General features: G+C 42.3%; 2 protein-coding genes across 2 annotated transcripts in view; one reads left to right on the plus strand and one right to left on the minus strand.

The window, feature by feature from the left end:
• Positions 1-477: 477 nt before the first annotated feature.
• Positions 478-8,609, minus strand: Pym (partner of Y14 and mago). The gene is made up of 5 exons (XM_080286735.1): positions 8,523-8,609; positions 5,807-5,903; positions 3,877-4,022; positions 3,573-3,707; positions 478-1,263 (listed from the first exon to the last, which is right to left on the minus strand). The coding sequence occupies exons 1-5, from the start codon at positions 8,557-8,559 to the stop codon at positions 1,055-1,057; spliced, it is 624 nt and encodes a 207-aa protein (XP_080142861.1). The 5' UTR covers positions 8,560-8,609; the 3' UTR covers positions 478-1,054.
• Positions 8,610-10,564: 1,955 nt separating this feature from the next.
• Positions 10,565-13,042, plus strand: part of LOC145418314 (uncharacterized) — an 84,960-nt gene continuing 82,482 nt past the window's right edge. Inside the window, exon 1 of the mRNA XM_080286755.1 lies at positions 10,565-10,714. Coding sequence (XP_080142881.1) covers positions 10,565-10,714 — 150 coding nt within the window. The remainder of the gene's footprint in view (positions 10,715-13,042) is intronic.

The following is a 13,042-nucleotide window of genomic DNA, read 5'->3' on the forward strand; positions in this document are numbered from 1 at the left end:
GGACTGGATTATATTAAAGTCAGAGTGGATTGTTCATGAGCTGTATTTTGTGTTGGTACAGTTGTCCCAAGAAGTGACACGGCAGAGTTCCAGAATGCCTTGGTTACTATTTGCTATATGTGAACCATCTGTTTATATATCTATGGCCAGACGCCTTGATCTCATAAGGGGTGGCCACAAACAAATCGCCTCCATGCCACCATGTCCCCTGCCATTTCACTGCCCTCCCCGCAAATTGCATCCCCCTCTCATATACCACTTCACTGCATCCCTCCATCCCATCCTCAGTCACCCCCTCTTTCTCCCTTCCTCCACCTCACTCACATACACTCTCCTAGCTAGTCTCTCACTCTCCATTTCATCCTCAGTCCCCTCCTCCCTCTCCACCTCGCTCACATACATTTTCCTGGCAAGTCTCTCACTCTCCACCCTCTCCACAAAGCTGAACCACCTCAATATCTTTCTCCTAATGCTTTCTATCACGTCTGTTCTGGTGTAGGTTGTAGTGTGATAATGGCGTTAAAGGCAGAGTGGATGAGTTGTACTTTGAGCTGGTGCCAAAGCAGAGAAGGGTGATGGCACAAAATCTGGCCTGGTTTTATGAGAGAACAAATATGCATATCTTTATAAATACACTCAAACCTCGATATAAGGGACTAAATGGGGAATCAACTTGTCCCTTACTTGAAAATGTCCCTTGTTGTACCACATATAAAGACAGTCTTATTATGAAATGCAATGATTGTTTCACTTACTTATTTTTATGGTTATATTATTTGACGGGTATTGTATAAAGAAATATTAATGTGTATAACCCAGACATTACGTATAATTTTTGAATGGTCTTGTCTGTTTGTCAGGTAGAATATGGAGTCCCTTAAATCCAAAATCCCTTAAATGGAGGTCCCTTAAATCGAGGTGTGAGTGTACATTTTACGACAATACTACCGTTTGTTGACTCCATATCACAGGGGGTAAAGAAATTCCCTTGACTGTACAATAATTTAAAATGCTGTATTGGATCTAAAATTTACTTCAGGACTCCCACAGGCCATTAATTCTCCTCTCCTACTTCCTCCTCTAATTCTTCAATCTGTTGTATCACCTCCTCCTTCTTCTTCACCTTCTCCAGCTGCTCCGGTTCTGGGTTCTTGAGTTCGCCGCTGCTGATCTGTTTCTCCAGCTTCTCGATGTCCCGCAGCTTCTTCTTCAGGTTCCTTAGCCTCTTGCTGGGGTCCGAGGCAACTGGCTGCTTCCCCCCTCCTAAAAAGTAAGAGGAAATGTATACAGTTATTCAACACTTCATGTCAAGTATGCATCATTGATTTTATTCTTCATACCACTGGATAATCTCTCTCTCTCACCTTTATTAGTATTTTGTTTATGATTTTTTTTTTTTTAGAGCGAGAGAGAGAGAGAGCTATGTAATTTTATCTGAGTCAGAAGACACTCGGTACATGGGAGCGTCGAGTGCTTATCTGTGTGTGTGTGTGTGTGTGTGTGTGTGTGTGTGTGTGTGTGTGTGTGTGTGTGTGTGTTACCGTGTTGTTATATTCCATGCTTCATGTCAGTTACGTATCATTCATTTTATTATTCATGCCACTTGATAACGCTCTCTCTCTCCCCCTAAATAGCCAGACTCCTTAATCACATAAGGTGTGGCCACAAACAAATCGCCTCCATGTCGCCCTGTCCCCTGCGATTTTGCCACCCTCCCATCGACTTACACCCCCCTCTATTATATACCTCTCTACTTCATCCCTCAATCTCACCTTCAGTCTCCCCCTCACTCACATACACTCTCCTAGTTAGTCTCTCACTCTCCACCCTCTCCACACACACCACTCTTTCATATGCCTCCTTACACCATCCCTCCATCTCATCCTTAGTCTTCCCCTCCCTCCACCTCACTCACATATACTCTCTCCCAACCAACAAATGAGGCATTTAGTCAAATAAGGAAAAAGGTGCCAGATATCTAAAATTGAGATTTAGGTTGAAACACACTCGTCAGCCATTTTTCTATCCAATGGAAACGTTTTCATGGCATGTTCGACTTCACAACACTGTCAAAAGTCCAATACAACAAGGTGGATTCTTGTCCCAACACGCTGCAGGTTGGTACATGTGGCCTGTGTCTCTCCTGAGGAAAGTTGTAGTGGTGGAAAGACGAACATGCCAGCAAGCACTCCTCCAGGCTGCCAGTGAGCGCTGGGTCTCTTGATAACGTCACACTCACGGCCAATCAGCGGCCGTGTTTTGTGGGGGTGTCGGCTGGTGGGTGTGGCCAGATTCTGCCCTTCCCAGTTGTTTACATTGTACGCCACACACACGTGCGTTTGGTTTATTACATTATTTTCACCTCAGATTTACATTGCAACATGAGTGACATACACAGTGATAATGACCAGGCAGCCCCCGAGCATACACGGAAATGAAACCGTGATCCATCTTCTGGGAAACATGTTAGGGCTGCATACATGAGTTATAGCACAAAAATGGCAGTGCCAGCTGGGAAAGTCAGTCCTGCTTGTAAGTGTGGCTGCTTCAACAACATGGGCAATGATTAAGTAGTTTATCTACAGTATTTACAGCTTTTTGGGCAATGAGTGATTATAACTGACAGACCAGTTACTTTGCCAGTCAATTGAAAAGTGTCACTATGATGTGGCCTTGTGTCAAGGGCCATAAATCACGCATCACGTACGATTATTGTGTTGAGTACCGGCATGTCAATATGACTTATGATGTTTGTTGATCATCATTCCTCAGCATTTGTGGTTTAGGTGAGCGCAGATTTTGTTCCGTACTCGACAAAGTGACTGTAACTGGATTAGTGGAAACTGACAAGCAAGGCACTGGCCCTAATCTGAAACAAGTTAGTGATGAATGGAAGGCGCAAGACCAACGATATACTAGACTATTGTTAATCCTCACACTCCCTACGGCACTTAAATACCTGCAGTGTAATGGGGTGTATAAAAAAGCCCGCATTGCTTAGAAAGAAAACGGGATCCTCTCTTTGGCTCAGTGGTAACGTGCGCGCATATGAGGCGCGAGGACCTGAGTTCATATCCCAGCCAGACCAGTGATTAATTTGTTAAGTTTCAGTTTGGTCCTTTACAGCAGCACTACGGTGATTGTCTTTCTTTTCATTTTTGTGGTTATTTTCAAATTATTATTATTATTATTTTTTCTTATAGAGGTACTATGGTATGGGGTTAATAACTAAACAGCATTATAACCTGATCTATCATGTATTTTGTACTTTATTCTTTATGTGTTTTAAAGTGTTTTACCAGCTCTGTTTTTTGAGACACTGTTTATTGAAATTGGGCTACTGGTTAATGAGTTACAACAACACAAATTTTTAAAATTGTTTATATCAGGACATTGTTATGGCACGTTCATCGTCATGTGACTATACGCCTCGGTTCTGACCTACCTCTGTCTCATCCCCGGTCTCCCCTCTCTCATATACCTCTCCACTCCATCCCTCCATCTCATCCTGTCTCCCCCTCACTCTGCCCCCCTCCACCTCACTCACATACATACTCCCTCACCCAACCTACCTTTTTCATTACTGCTGGTGGTGGTGGTAGATATATGTGTATTTTCCAACACCTTTGTGATTTCCGCGTCTAGAGCAGCTGCCTTCTTCTTGGCTGCTGCGGCCTTCTTCTTCTGGGATTTCGACATGCCACCCCCTGAGGAAACAACATTGATTAGGTAGGTTTATTAAGTAGCACCTCTCTCTCTCTCTCTCTCTCTGTGTCTTTGTCTCTCTTTCTCTCAACACACACACACGTACGTTTTGTTTTGTGGGGCCAGGCCGGGTGTGCTGGAGTCGTTTCTCAATCTCTCTCTCTCTCTCACCTTGTTTGTTCTGTGGGGCCAGGCCAGGTATGCTGGGGTCATTCTGTGTCTGCTGCCGCACCTTCATGGCCGCCACGTCAGCCGGAGCCAGACCCACCGGATGATCGGGTCGGTTTTTGGCCCATTGCTTGCCTTTGCTCTCGTATCTGCAATATATCAGGTACTATAGCATCATGGCTCACTCCCTAACACCTCTTCCTTACAGATTTAGTTTTAAGGATGCTCCCAGACACTTTTTCCTTACAGATTTAATTTTGAGGAAGCTCCCAAACACCTCTTCCTTACAGACTTAGTTTTAATTAAGCTCCCTACTGCCTCTTCCTTGCAGATTTGGTTTTAGAAAGCTCCCTAACACCTCTTCCTTACAGATTTATTTTTAAGGAAGCTTCCTAACACCTCTTCCTAACAGATTTATTTCAAAGGAAGCTCCCTTCCACCTCTTCCTTGCAGATTTTGTTTTGATTAAGCTCCCTAATACCACTTCCTACACGATTTATTTTGCTGTCCTCTTCTGTGATACTGTACTTAAATCATTCTAATATCACCACAGTGTGCATAAATAATGTACAAATGATATTAAAGGAAGCTCCCTAACACCTCTTCCTTAGCAGTTAATGAGAAAGCTTGGGATGGAGGAGTGGCTGGTTAGGGTGGTTATGGCTATGAATGTAGGTGCTCACACCCAGGTAAGAGTGAATGGAGAGTTGAATGATGAGTTTCCCGTGAATGTTGGTGTCATCAGGGGTCAGTCTTGAGCCCCTTGTTGTATATCATGGTACTTGAAGCCCTTTCACGTGACTTCAGAAAAGGACTCCCATGGGAGATGTTTTTGCTGATGATTTGGTGTTGATTGCAGAGAATGAAAGGGAGGCGGAGGAAAGATTTAGGAAGTGGAGAGATGGTATGGGGCACAAGGGCTTAAGAGTAAATGCAGATAAAAGTGATGGTATCTAGGGTTGGTGGCGGTACTGTCAAAGAAGAGGGAGAGTGGTCATGTGCAATTTACCACAGGGGCGTGGGAAGTAATTCCATTTTGTGATAAGTGGGTGCACAAGAGATGTAGTGGTATTAGAGGTAGACTGCGAGATAATGCTGATTTTATGTGTGTGGTGTGTCGGGGAGAGCAGGTGGAGATTGTCTGGTGTGAAAGGACTGAACTTGCTGGTGAGTCTGTTGAGCGTGTGGAAGAGTTTTGTTATTTCGGAGTCATGTTATGTGCTGGAGGTGGGGCTGGAGCAGCTCTGTGGCTAGAGTGAGGAATGGTTGGAGGAAGTTCATGGAGCTGTTGCCTCTCCTGGTGCTGAGAGGGCTCTCCCTGCGTGCTAAGGGATCTTTGTATGTGGCATGTGTTGGGAGTGTAATGCTGTATGGTAGTGAGACCTGGGCAGTAAAGGAAGAGGATATTCACAGGCTCAAACATACAGAAATGACAATGATTAGGTGGATATGCAGCGCAGCCCTGATTGTGAGGGCTTGGGGGGGCTAGGTTTACAGTGGAAGAGTTGGGGGGTAGGATTGGACTGGAGTGTATTGGTGCTGTGATGAGGAGAGGTATATTGAGATGGTTTGGGCATGTGGAGAGGATGGGGAATGATAACTGGGTGCAGAAAGTGAGAAGTGTTAATGTTAGGGGTAGGGTTGCGAGAGGTAGACCGAAAAAGACATGGGACAAGTCATTGAGTGAGACCTTAGGGATAAGGGACTGAATAGGGAGGCTGTCAGAGATTGAGCAAAATGGAGAGCTGCCATTAGGTGACCAAGGGTGATGCATGCTTGGATGTTGAAGCCTTTATGTTACAATACAGTAAGCTGGGGGCAGGGCAGTGAAATGGTAGGGGATGGGGTGACATGGAGGCAATTAGTGTGTGGCCACCCCTTACGGGATTAAGGTGTCTGGCTATAATTAGGTAGACAGAAGTAAATAACCTACAGTGGCATTTCCTCCTGTGGTATGTAACCGTCTTTCACCCGTCTGGCTTTTCTCCACGTCCCATCTGGCCGCTGTGATGCTGGGATGAAACACTGACCTGAAAAACGTTACACAATAAGTATACAGTATTTTCTAATGTTACTTTTCTGTGTCAGTAAATGGGTTGGTGGAGGGTTAGTGCCCCTCCCTATAAAACAACCAAATAAAAAGACAAATGGCCACCCCTTTTGGGAATGTTGTCTGCTTATAGACAGATAGAAAGACTTGCTACTATGCCCTCTAAAAATTGCAGGAAAATTGCAACATTAGACAATAAATTACAGGTAACCCCTATGATTTGCGGCCCTGCTATTCCCGACCCTGCAAATTCACAAGTTTGATATTTGTGACATTTTATGCTGCTTTCAGGTACCAGAAATGGTTTTTAAGGTCTTTGTACACACTGTTGCAGGAGTCCATGGCAGTCATCAGCAACAAAATTACCCTAAATTCTCATAACCATACCCATTAATGTCTGTTATTAAAGTATGGTATTCAGTAGTACAGTAATGTTTGTGATGTGTCATGCTGGTGTGAGGCCCCTAAAATGGTTTTCAGGGGCTTACAGGGGTAATTTGATACTATATGGGCATTTTTTTTTTGGGGGGGGGGGATCATCCAAAGTTTGCGGATCTCCTCCATTCGCATTTTAGTTCCTGGCTGAGCCAATCAGAGGGCTGGAAGTTGGTCTGTTGCATGTTTTCAAATTTGAACTCAGTCAGGATGAACTCTGCCAATGACCTAGGGTAAGATTGGACACTGGTCTCTGTCAGGCTCGAATGACATGCATCTACATTAGGATAATGTTGAAAGTGGCTTGAAATTCAATTGTTTGTTTATTTTCACATTAAGAAAAAAAAAAGCTAGGTTGGCGGTAGTTTCCAAAGGCTTAACACCACACGAAACCCCACAACGTCTCACTTGTTTTTTTTATTTACGAGAAAATCATCACAGAAGAAAGTTGACTGAGAACTATCCAACAAATTGAATCACGTTATTATTTCTGAAGAATCCAGTGTTATGGTTTTGTTAACGTGTACCAAAAATACCTTAAGGAATGCTGTTAGAGAAGAACACAATAGAATATGAGTACAGTCAAACCTCGATATAACGAACTTCAATAGACCGCAGTTCGCTTTTATCGTACTCAAGGAGCTACTAGATTAAATTCCTATATATGGGAAAAAGTCTGATAAAGCCGAAGCAGTCTGGACTGCCTAACCACTTCATCTACGTTCACCACAATAAGGTAAATAAAAGACATGTTTATCAGTGTACAGTACAGTATTATTATATATATTATACCATTGGATTAATGTACTGAAGTTAAAGCACAGTACAGTACCGCAGTGATAGTCAAAACAGTTTAAATACCGTTGGTGCCATCCGGACTAATGTCTGATATATCGGAAAAAGCCCAGGTCAGCAGGGGGAAGTCTGGATGTTGCTTTTATCGGAATTTTGCATTTTTCGGAATGGCTTGGGTCCCAATTAGTCCATTATAGTGAGATCTTACTGTACTTTGAAGTTTTGGATAGTCATACGCTTCATTTGGTCCAGTTAGGTTAGGTTAGATTCTGTTGGGGTAGTTAGGTTTGATCAGTTAGGTTGGTTCAATTAGGTAAACTTAGTTGGGTAAGAAATAAATCAGATTAACCCTGACTATCCAAAACTGTACATTTACCAAAATAGTATATGAGAAAGGGGGGTGTGAGTTGGGAGCAGGGCAGTGAAATGGTGGGGGACAGGGCGACGTGGAGGCAATTTGTTTGTGGCCACCCTGTATGGGATTGAGGCGTCTGGCACTAGGTAGATAGATAGATGAATAACTGTCTGTCAGATGAATATCCAAATATCTTGCTGAGCAGATTTTTTGTGGTGCTGCCATTTCCCCCTGCCATTAACAATAAAACCATGCTATTTCAAAAACCAGAACTGGCCAGAATTGACATTGAGGGAATTAACATAGTGTTCCCAATGTAATATTAGGGGAGCCACCACAAGTAAAAATGGGCCTCCTAGTTCCTGTAATTGATGATTGTATTCTGTACCAAAATTTCAGTTTCCCAAGGCTTTCAAAATTCCCAGACACGAAGTATTACCTGGAATTCATCGAGGGAGATTTACAGTGAAATGGCGGGGGACAGGGCGACTTGGAGGCAATTTGTTTGTGGCCACCCCAAACGGGATTGAGGCGTCTGGCAATAGATAGATAGATAGATTTACAGAATTAATGTTGAAGCTGAACCAATTTTTAACCCTGGCTAAAATTAAATGATAACAAGAGATGGTGTAAAATACAAGTTAATATATTAGTAGTAGTGTGTTGGGTGGATTTTGAGGGTGATTTATTTTGGTAGTAGTGTCGGGTGGATTTATAGGGTGATTTAGTTAATATATTGGTTGTAGTGTCGGGTGGATTTTTAGGGTGATTTAATATATTGGTAGTGGTGTCAGGTGGATTTTGAGGGTGATTTAATTTCGTAGTAGTGACGGGTGGATTTTGAGGGTGATTTAGTTAATATATTGGTTGTAGTGTCGGTGGATTTTGATGGTGATTTCGTTAATATATTGGCAGTAGTGCCGGGTGGATTTTCAGGGTGATTTAATTTATTGGTCTTGTCTGGGGTGTATTTTGAGGGTGATTTAGTTAGTATGGTGGTGTAAATAGCCTTGCCTGCCTCATCCTTGACGTACTCTGCCGCTAAGGACATTTTGTGTTGTTGTTGTGGCTGCAGCGCACACTCCCACACGCACCACACACCACCAAACCCTGCCTGCCAACCACTACACAACGCAACACTTGTACACCTACCAAAGGCCTGGCTGTCTTACTTAAATTTACTGTATTCTACACTACAAATAAGTACATATCTCATAACCTCAGCTTGAATACTGAATCATTTGACAACGCATCGCTTGCACACCTACCAAAGGCCTGCCTGTCGTACTTAAATTTACTGTATTCTACACTACAAATAAATACATATATCATAACCTTAGCTTGAATACTGAATCATTTGACAACGCATCGCTTATACACCTACCAAAGGCCTGGCTGTCTTACTTAAATTTACTGTATTCTACACTACAAATAAATAAGTACATATCTCATAACCTCAGTTTGAATACTGAATCCTTTGACAACGCATCGCTTTTACACCTACCAAAGGCCTGGCTGTCTTACTTTACTGTATTCACCTCTACAAACAAATATTTAGTACATATCTCATAACCTCAGCATGATTACTGAACGATTTGACAACGCATCGCACATGCACTTACCAGACTCTTTGGTATCTTGCCTAAATTTACTGTATTTTATTCACTATGGTCTTTCCTCTTCCTTCTTTCCTCTTCTGTCTTTCGATCTCTTGCTGCCTGCGGGTGACTTTACACTCCTTTTCTGTCTTTCCTTCATTCTTTCCTCTTCTTACTGCTTATGGGTGACAACAGTGTCGAGTGACAAGCCAAATGGTTTCCTGTACAGGCCCAGGGTACACCAGGAAACCATTTACTACGCTGGGTGGTAACCATATAACCAAATTATGTCGCCTGGTGGTTTAGTGGCTAATTAAGGCGCTCCAATCAGATTGAGCAGGTGCAGGTTTATATCCAAAGGGTGGCTGGGATTTATTGCTCACATAATGCTACTCAGGGATGAATGAGGCTGGTCACTCATCTTAAATGTCAGGACCAACTTGCCTAGCCCCGGGCTCATACGCTCCTCATGGGACAACCATAGAATTGGATGGTGGATGGATATTCATTATGTAATAACCGAACTGAAACTTAACATTGACGATATCAAAGACCGAAAATAATAGTGACTAATTCTACACCTCAAGCCTGTTTTCTCGGTAGTGTAATGGATTTAATTTATATGCTTTTCCATTTATATCAAGGCTACACAATTTCCCTTCGCAATACTTCAACTTTATACTCAGTTTATGGCAGTGAGGGTGAAGAAATGAGGTGGGTGACATGGGTACATAGAAGAAAAATGGTGTCGAAGATTAAATATGTGTGACCCCCCATCCCCCATTATTTGCTTTTCCATCCCTTCACCTTACTTGAATTTTATACTCAGTTGATAGCAAAGTGAGGATGGAGAGTTGAGCTGGGTGACAAGGCTACATGGAAGAAAAATAAAGTGTCAAAGATTAAAGGTGTGACATTCTCTCAAGTTGCTAATTTCGCTGGGTAGCTGTTGATGGAGGCGACGATGGTGTGGCTGAAGTGGTGGCTAGGATGCTGCAGCTCTGGTCACTCCAAATTTCTGAGAGAATATCCCTGGACCCACTAAAAATAAATAAATAAATAAAAGTTTTCCGTGGGGGATCTCGTAATTTGATTTTCCCGCCACTCCATTTCAAATCCAAAGCTACGGCCCCGTTTTACTGACGGTCATTAAATTTATACATGAAGCCTCCTGATGAGCATTAACGGTAATTTGCTTGGGTATTTTGGGGTGATTATACTTTAATGACATGGCTAATAGACAGAAACTGAAAGTGTAATACGCAACACAAGGCAGTGATTGCGAGGTTTCTGGGTTAGAGATGTAAAGTGGCAGATCCTTTGTCGGCATCATCAGCATTGTGCACAGATGACGCCACCAGTTTTTTCCTGTTTAAATTATCTTTACTAACCTGATATATTGAACTGTGTCTACATAGGCTACTGACTAGTTTGTTATGGTGTATGGTAAGACATGCTATGAGAATTAATTTGGATAAAGGCTATAGATATCTCAAAAAGTCCCAAGCGCCAAAATTACGCTCCGTCAACTATGTGATCTGCGGATGCGGTGGCGTGGGTTTTGTCTCGGATGCGGCAGTTTATGGGTCGCTATTGGAGGGGGTGGAGGTAGTGCGCTTGTTGCTTAATGATGCAGGCTAATTACGATATTATGATAGTTACGATGTTACCTTTGCGTCCATCTGAAAGTGTGTGTGTAAGTGAAGTGGCAAAGAAGCTGGATGGACAAGGGCGCGTGTGATGCAGCCTGGTGATGATGCAAAGAAAGGTAAGGAGCGATGGTGTTAAGGGAGCATGGCGGTGTTACGTGTCTCCTCCCAATCCACTTCATCTAAAAGGACCCATACACGGTCACTCATGATTGCGCAAACATGATGAGTATGCTTGCAAAACCGTCGTGTATGAGAGAGAGAGCGAGATTGAAGGCTTGCGCAGAGGAATGAAGAGTATCCAAAATGATTTAATACTTTCTCGTCAGTTAGGAAGATTGTACATTGACGCCTGGCCGTGTATCGGAACTACAACGCAATCTTTATCCTCGAAAAGGGTCGTGTGTGAATTTTGATCTCACTTGATGCCAGTTTTTCATCTACACTCTTATTTTTCTTTTCGACTCGTCCCCAGAGCGCGGCCGTGGCTCGCGTTTTAAAATTGGGTTGGCCAGGGGATAACCAAGTCTAGTTACGGCATCGCCCAGGGAAAACTCGTTTGGGTGGCGATATTCCCTCTGAAATATGGTTTGGCCAGGCGTACATATTTTGGAGGTGGCCAGAACTATAAGTAAGTGGATGATGGTCAGCCACTACCATACTACCTGTGCTGCGTGACTAGCCTAAGTTAAGGATTGTATTTTAAGTGGCACTGTAGGCTTCGTAACACTTTCCTCCTGGCGATTCATTCAGTATATTGCACCTAAATATTCACATAAGCTGTTCCTATTGGTTTAATTTCGAATCGGTAAAAATACAAGACGATGCTCAGGTGTAATGTGCAGAACAAATCGCTAAGAAAGTAGTGTTAAGAAATCTCCGTTATGAATGCTGAGTTGTAGTAATAAATTAACACTAGAATGCGATGCTAGACACGAAGAAGTGCTGTGGAAAGGATGATTGCTGAGTTACAGCAATAGATTAACGTTGAAATAGGATGCTAGTCACGAAGAAGTGATATGGAAAGGATGTAGAGCCGTAGTATTGTCTTTTTCTGCCACTGAGCTGCGTGAAATAAGCTGCAAAAGGACGAAAATCTGGGCCAAGTTAAGATGAAAGAACTAGGATTCTCTCTCTCTCTCTCTCTCTCTCTCTCTCTCTCTCTCTCTCTCTCTCAGTATATTACTTTCAGATTTAAATTGAGAGAATAGTAATAATCGTTAATGAATCCTTTTCCCTGCCATGATATTTATTGTGTCCCTAACACCTTTTCCTAAGCGATTCATTTTGCTTATTACAACTTAGTGTCCTGCGTGGCACTTATCATTCTAATATCGTCGTACTCTGCATTAAAAACCGTACAAAAGGATGTTACAAGGAGCTCCCTAACACCTTTTCCTAAGCGATTTATTTTGCTTATTACAACTTACTGCCCTGCGTGTTACATAAATTATTCTAGTATCGCCGTACTCTGCATTTAAATAGCGTACGAAAGGATATTAAAGGAAGCTCCCAAACATCTTTTCCCAGGCGATTTATTCTGCTTATTGCACCTTACTGTCCCTTTCTGCGTCATATAAGTCCTTCCAACATCGCTATACTCTGGATAAATAATGGTTACCATATATGAAAAATGAATCGCAAAGGAAGAGGTGTTAGTGGCTTCCTTGTTAAATTAACTTCGGAGTAATGACTAGAAGGGAAGAGGTTAATCAGTGCTATATCTAATATCTGCAGTAAAAAAAAAAAGTTGATAATGTCGAACTGGCAACACTGAATTTCAAAATGCGTCGACGGACTGAAGTAATATGATGTAGGGACGGAGAGTATGTGAATAAGAATGATCCACATGTAATAAAAGTAATATTGATGTTATATTGTACTTTTTTATCGCAGTACACTAGTTCCAATATTACGTAATTTGAAAAAAAGGGAATTACAGTTGATTTAAAAAGTTTGACCAGTGTTTGTGTGCATTCGTGTTTAGCAAAAATGAAATGGTGATCAGGTTAATATGGGCTATTATTACGGTACATTATTTTTATTAATACGTCGAAAGTAAATTATAAGATACACTAAGCTTTTCAAAACGGGATGATGATACACGTGTGAATTTTATCTTGGCGCCAGACGTTTTCAAAATGGCGGAGTGACGTGTTGTGGTTCTGCCCTTAAATCAGAAAAACTTTTTTCCTAGACGAAGTGATGGAGATGGCGGATTTATACAGGGAAATACGTTTACCCCAGATATTTTTGAACAGCTGTGAGGTGAGTAGGGATGAGGGAG

Source organism: Coenobita brevimanus, chromosome 113, assembly GCF_032717465.1.
Source record: "Coenobita brevimanus isolate Jiangsu-jjx chromosome 113, ASM3271746v2, whole genome shotgun sequence".
NCBI classification, from domain to species: Eukaryota; Metazoa; Arthropoda; class Malacostraca; order Decapoda; family Coenobitidae; genus Coenobita; species Coenobita brevimanus.

What these genes read in the sequence shown, in the direction of transcription:
- Pym (XM_080286735.1), bottom strand. Translation starts at nt 8,559, where the DNA reads ATGTCCTTAGCGGCAGAGTACGTCAAGGATGAGGCAG. An exon ending in CCACAGGAGGAAATGCCACT is followed by an intron (nt 4,023 to 5,806) that starts GTAGGTTATTTA and finishes GATATATTGCAG; the next exon opens with ATACGAGAGCAAAGGCAAGC. An exon ending in CACCAGCAGTAATGAAAAAG is followed by an intron (nt 1,264 to 3,572) that starts GTAGGTTGGGTG and finishes CTTACTTTTTAG; the next exon opens with GAGGGGGGAAGCAGCCAGTT.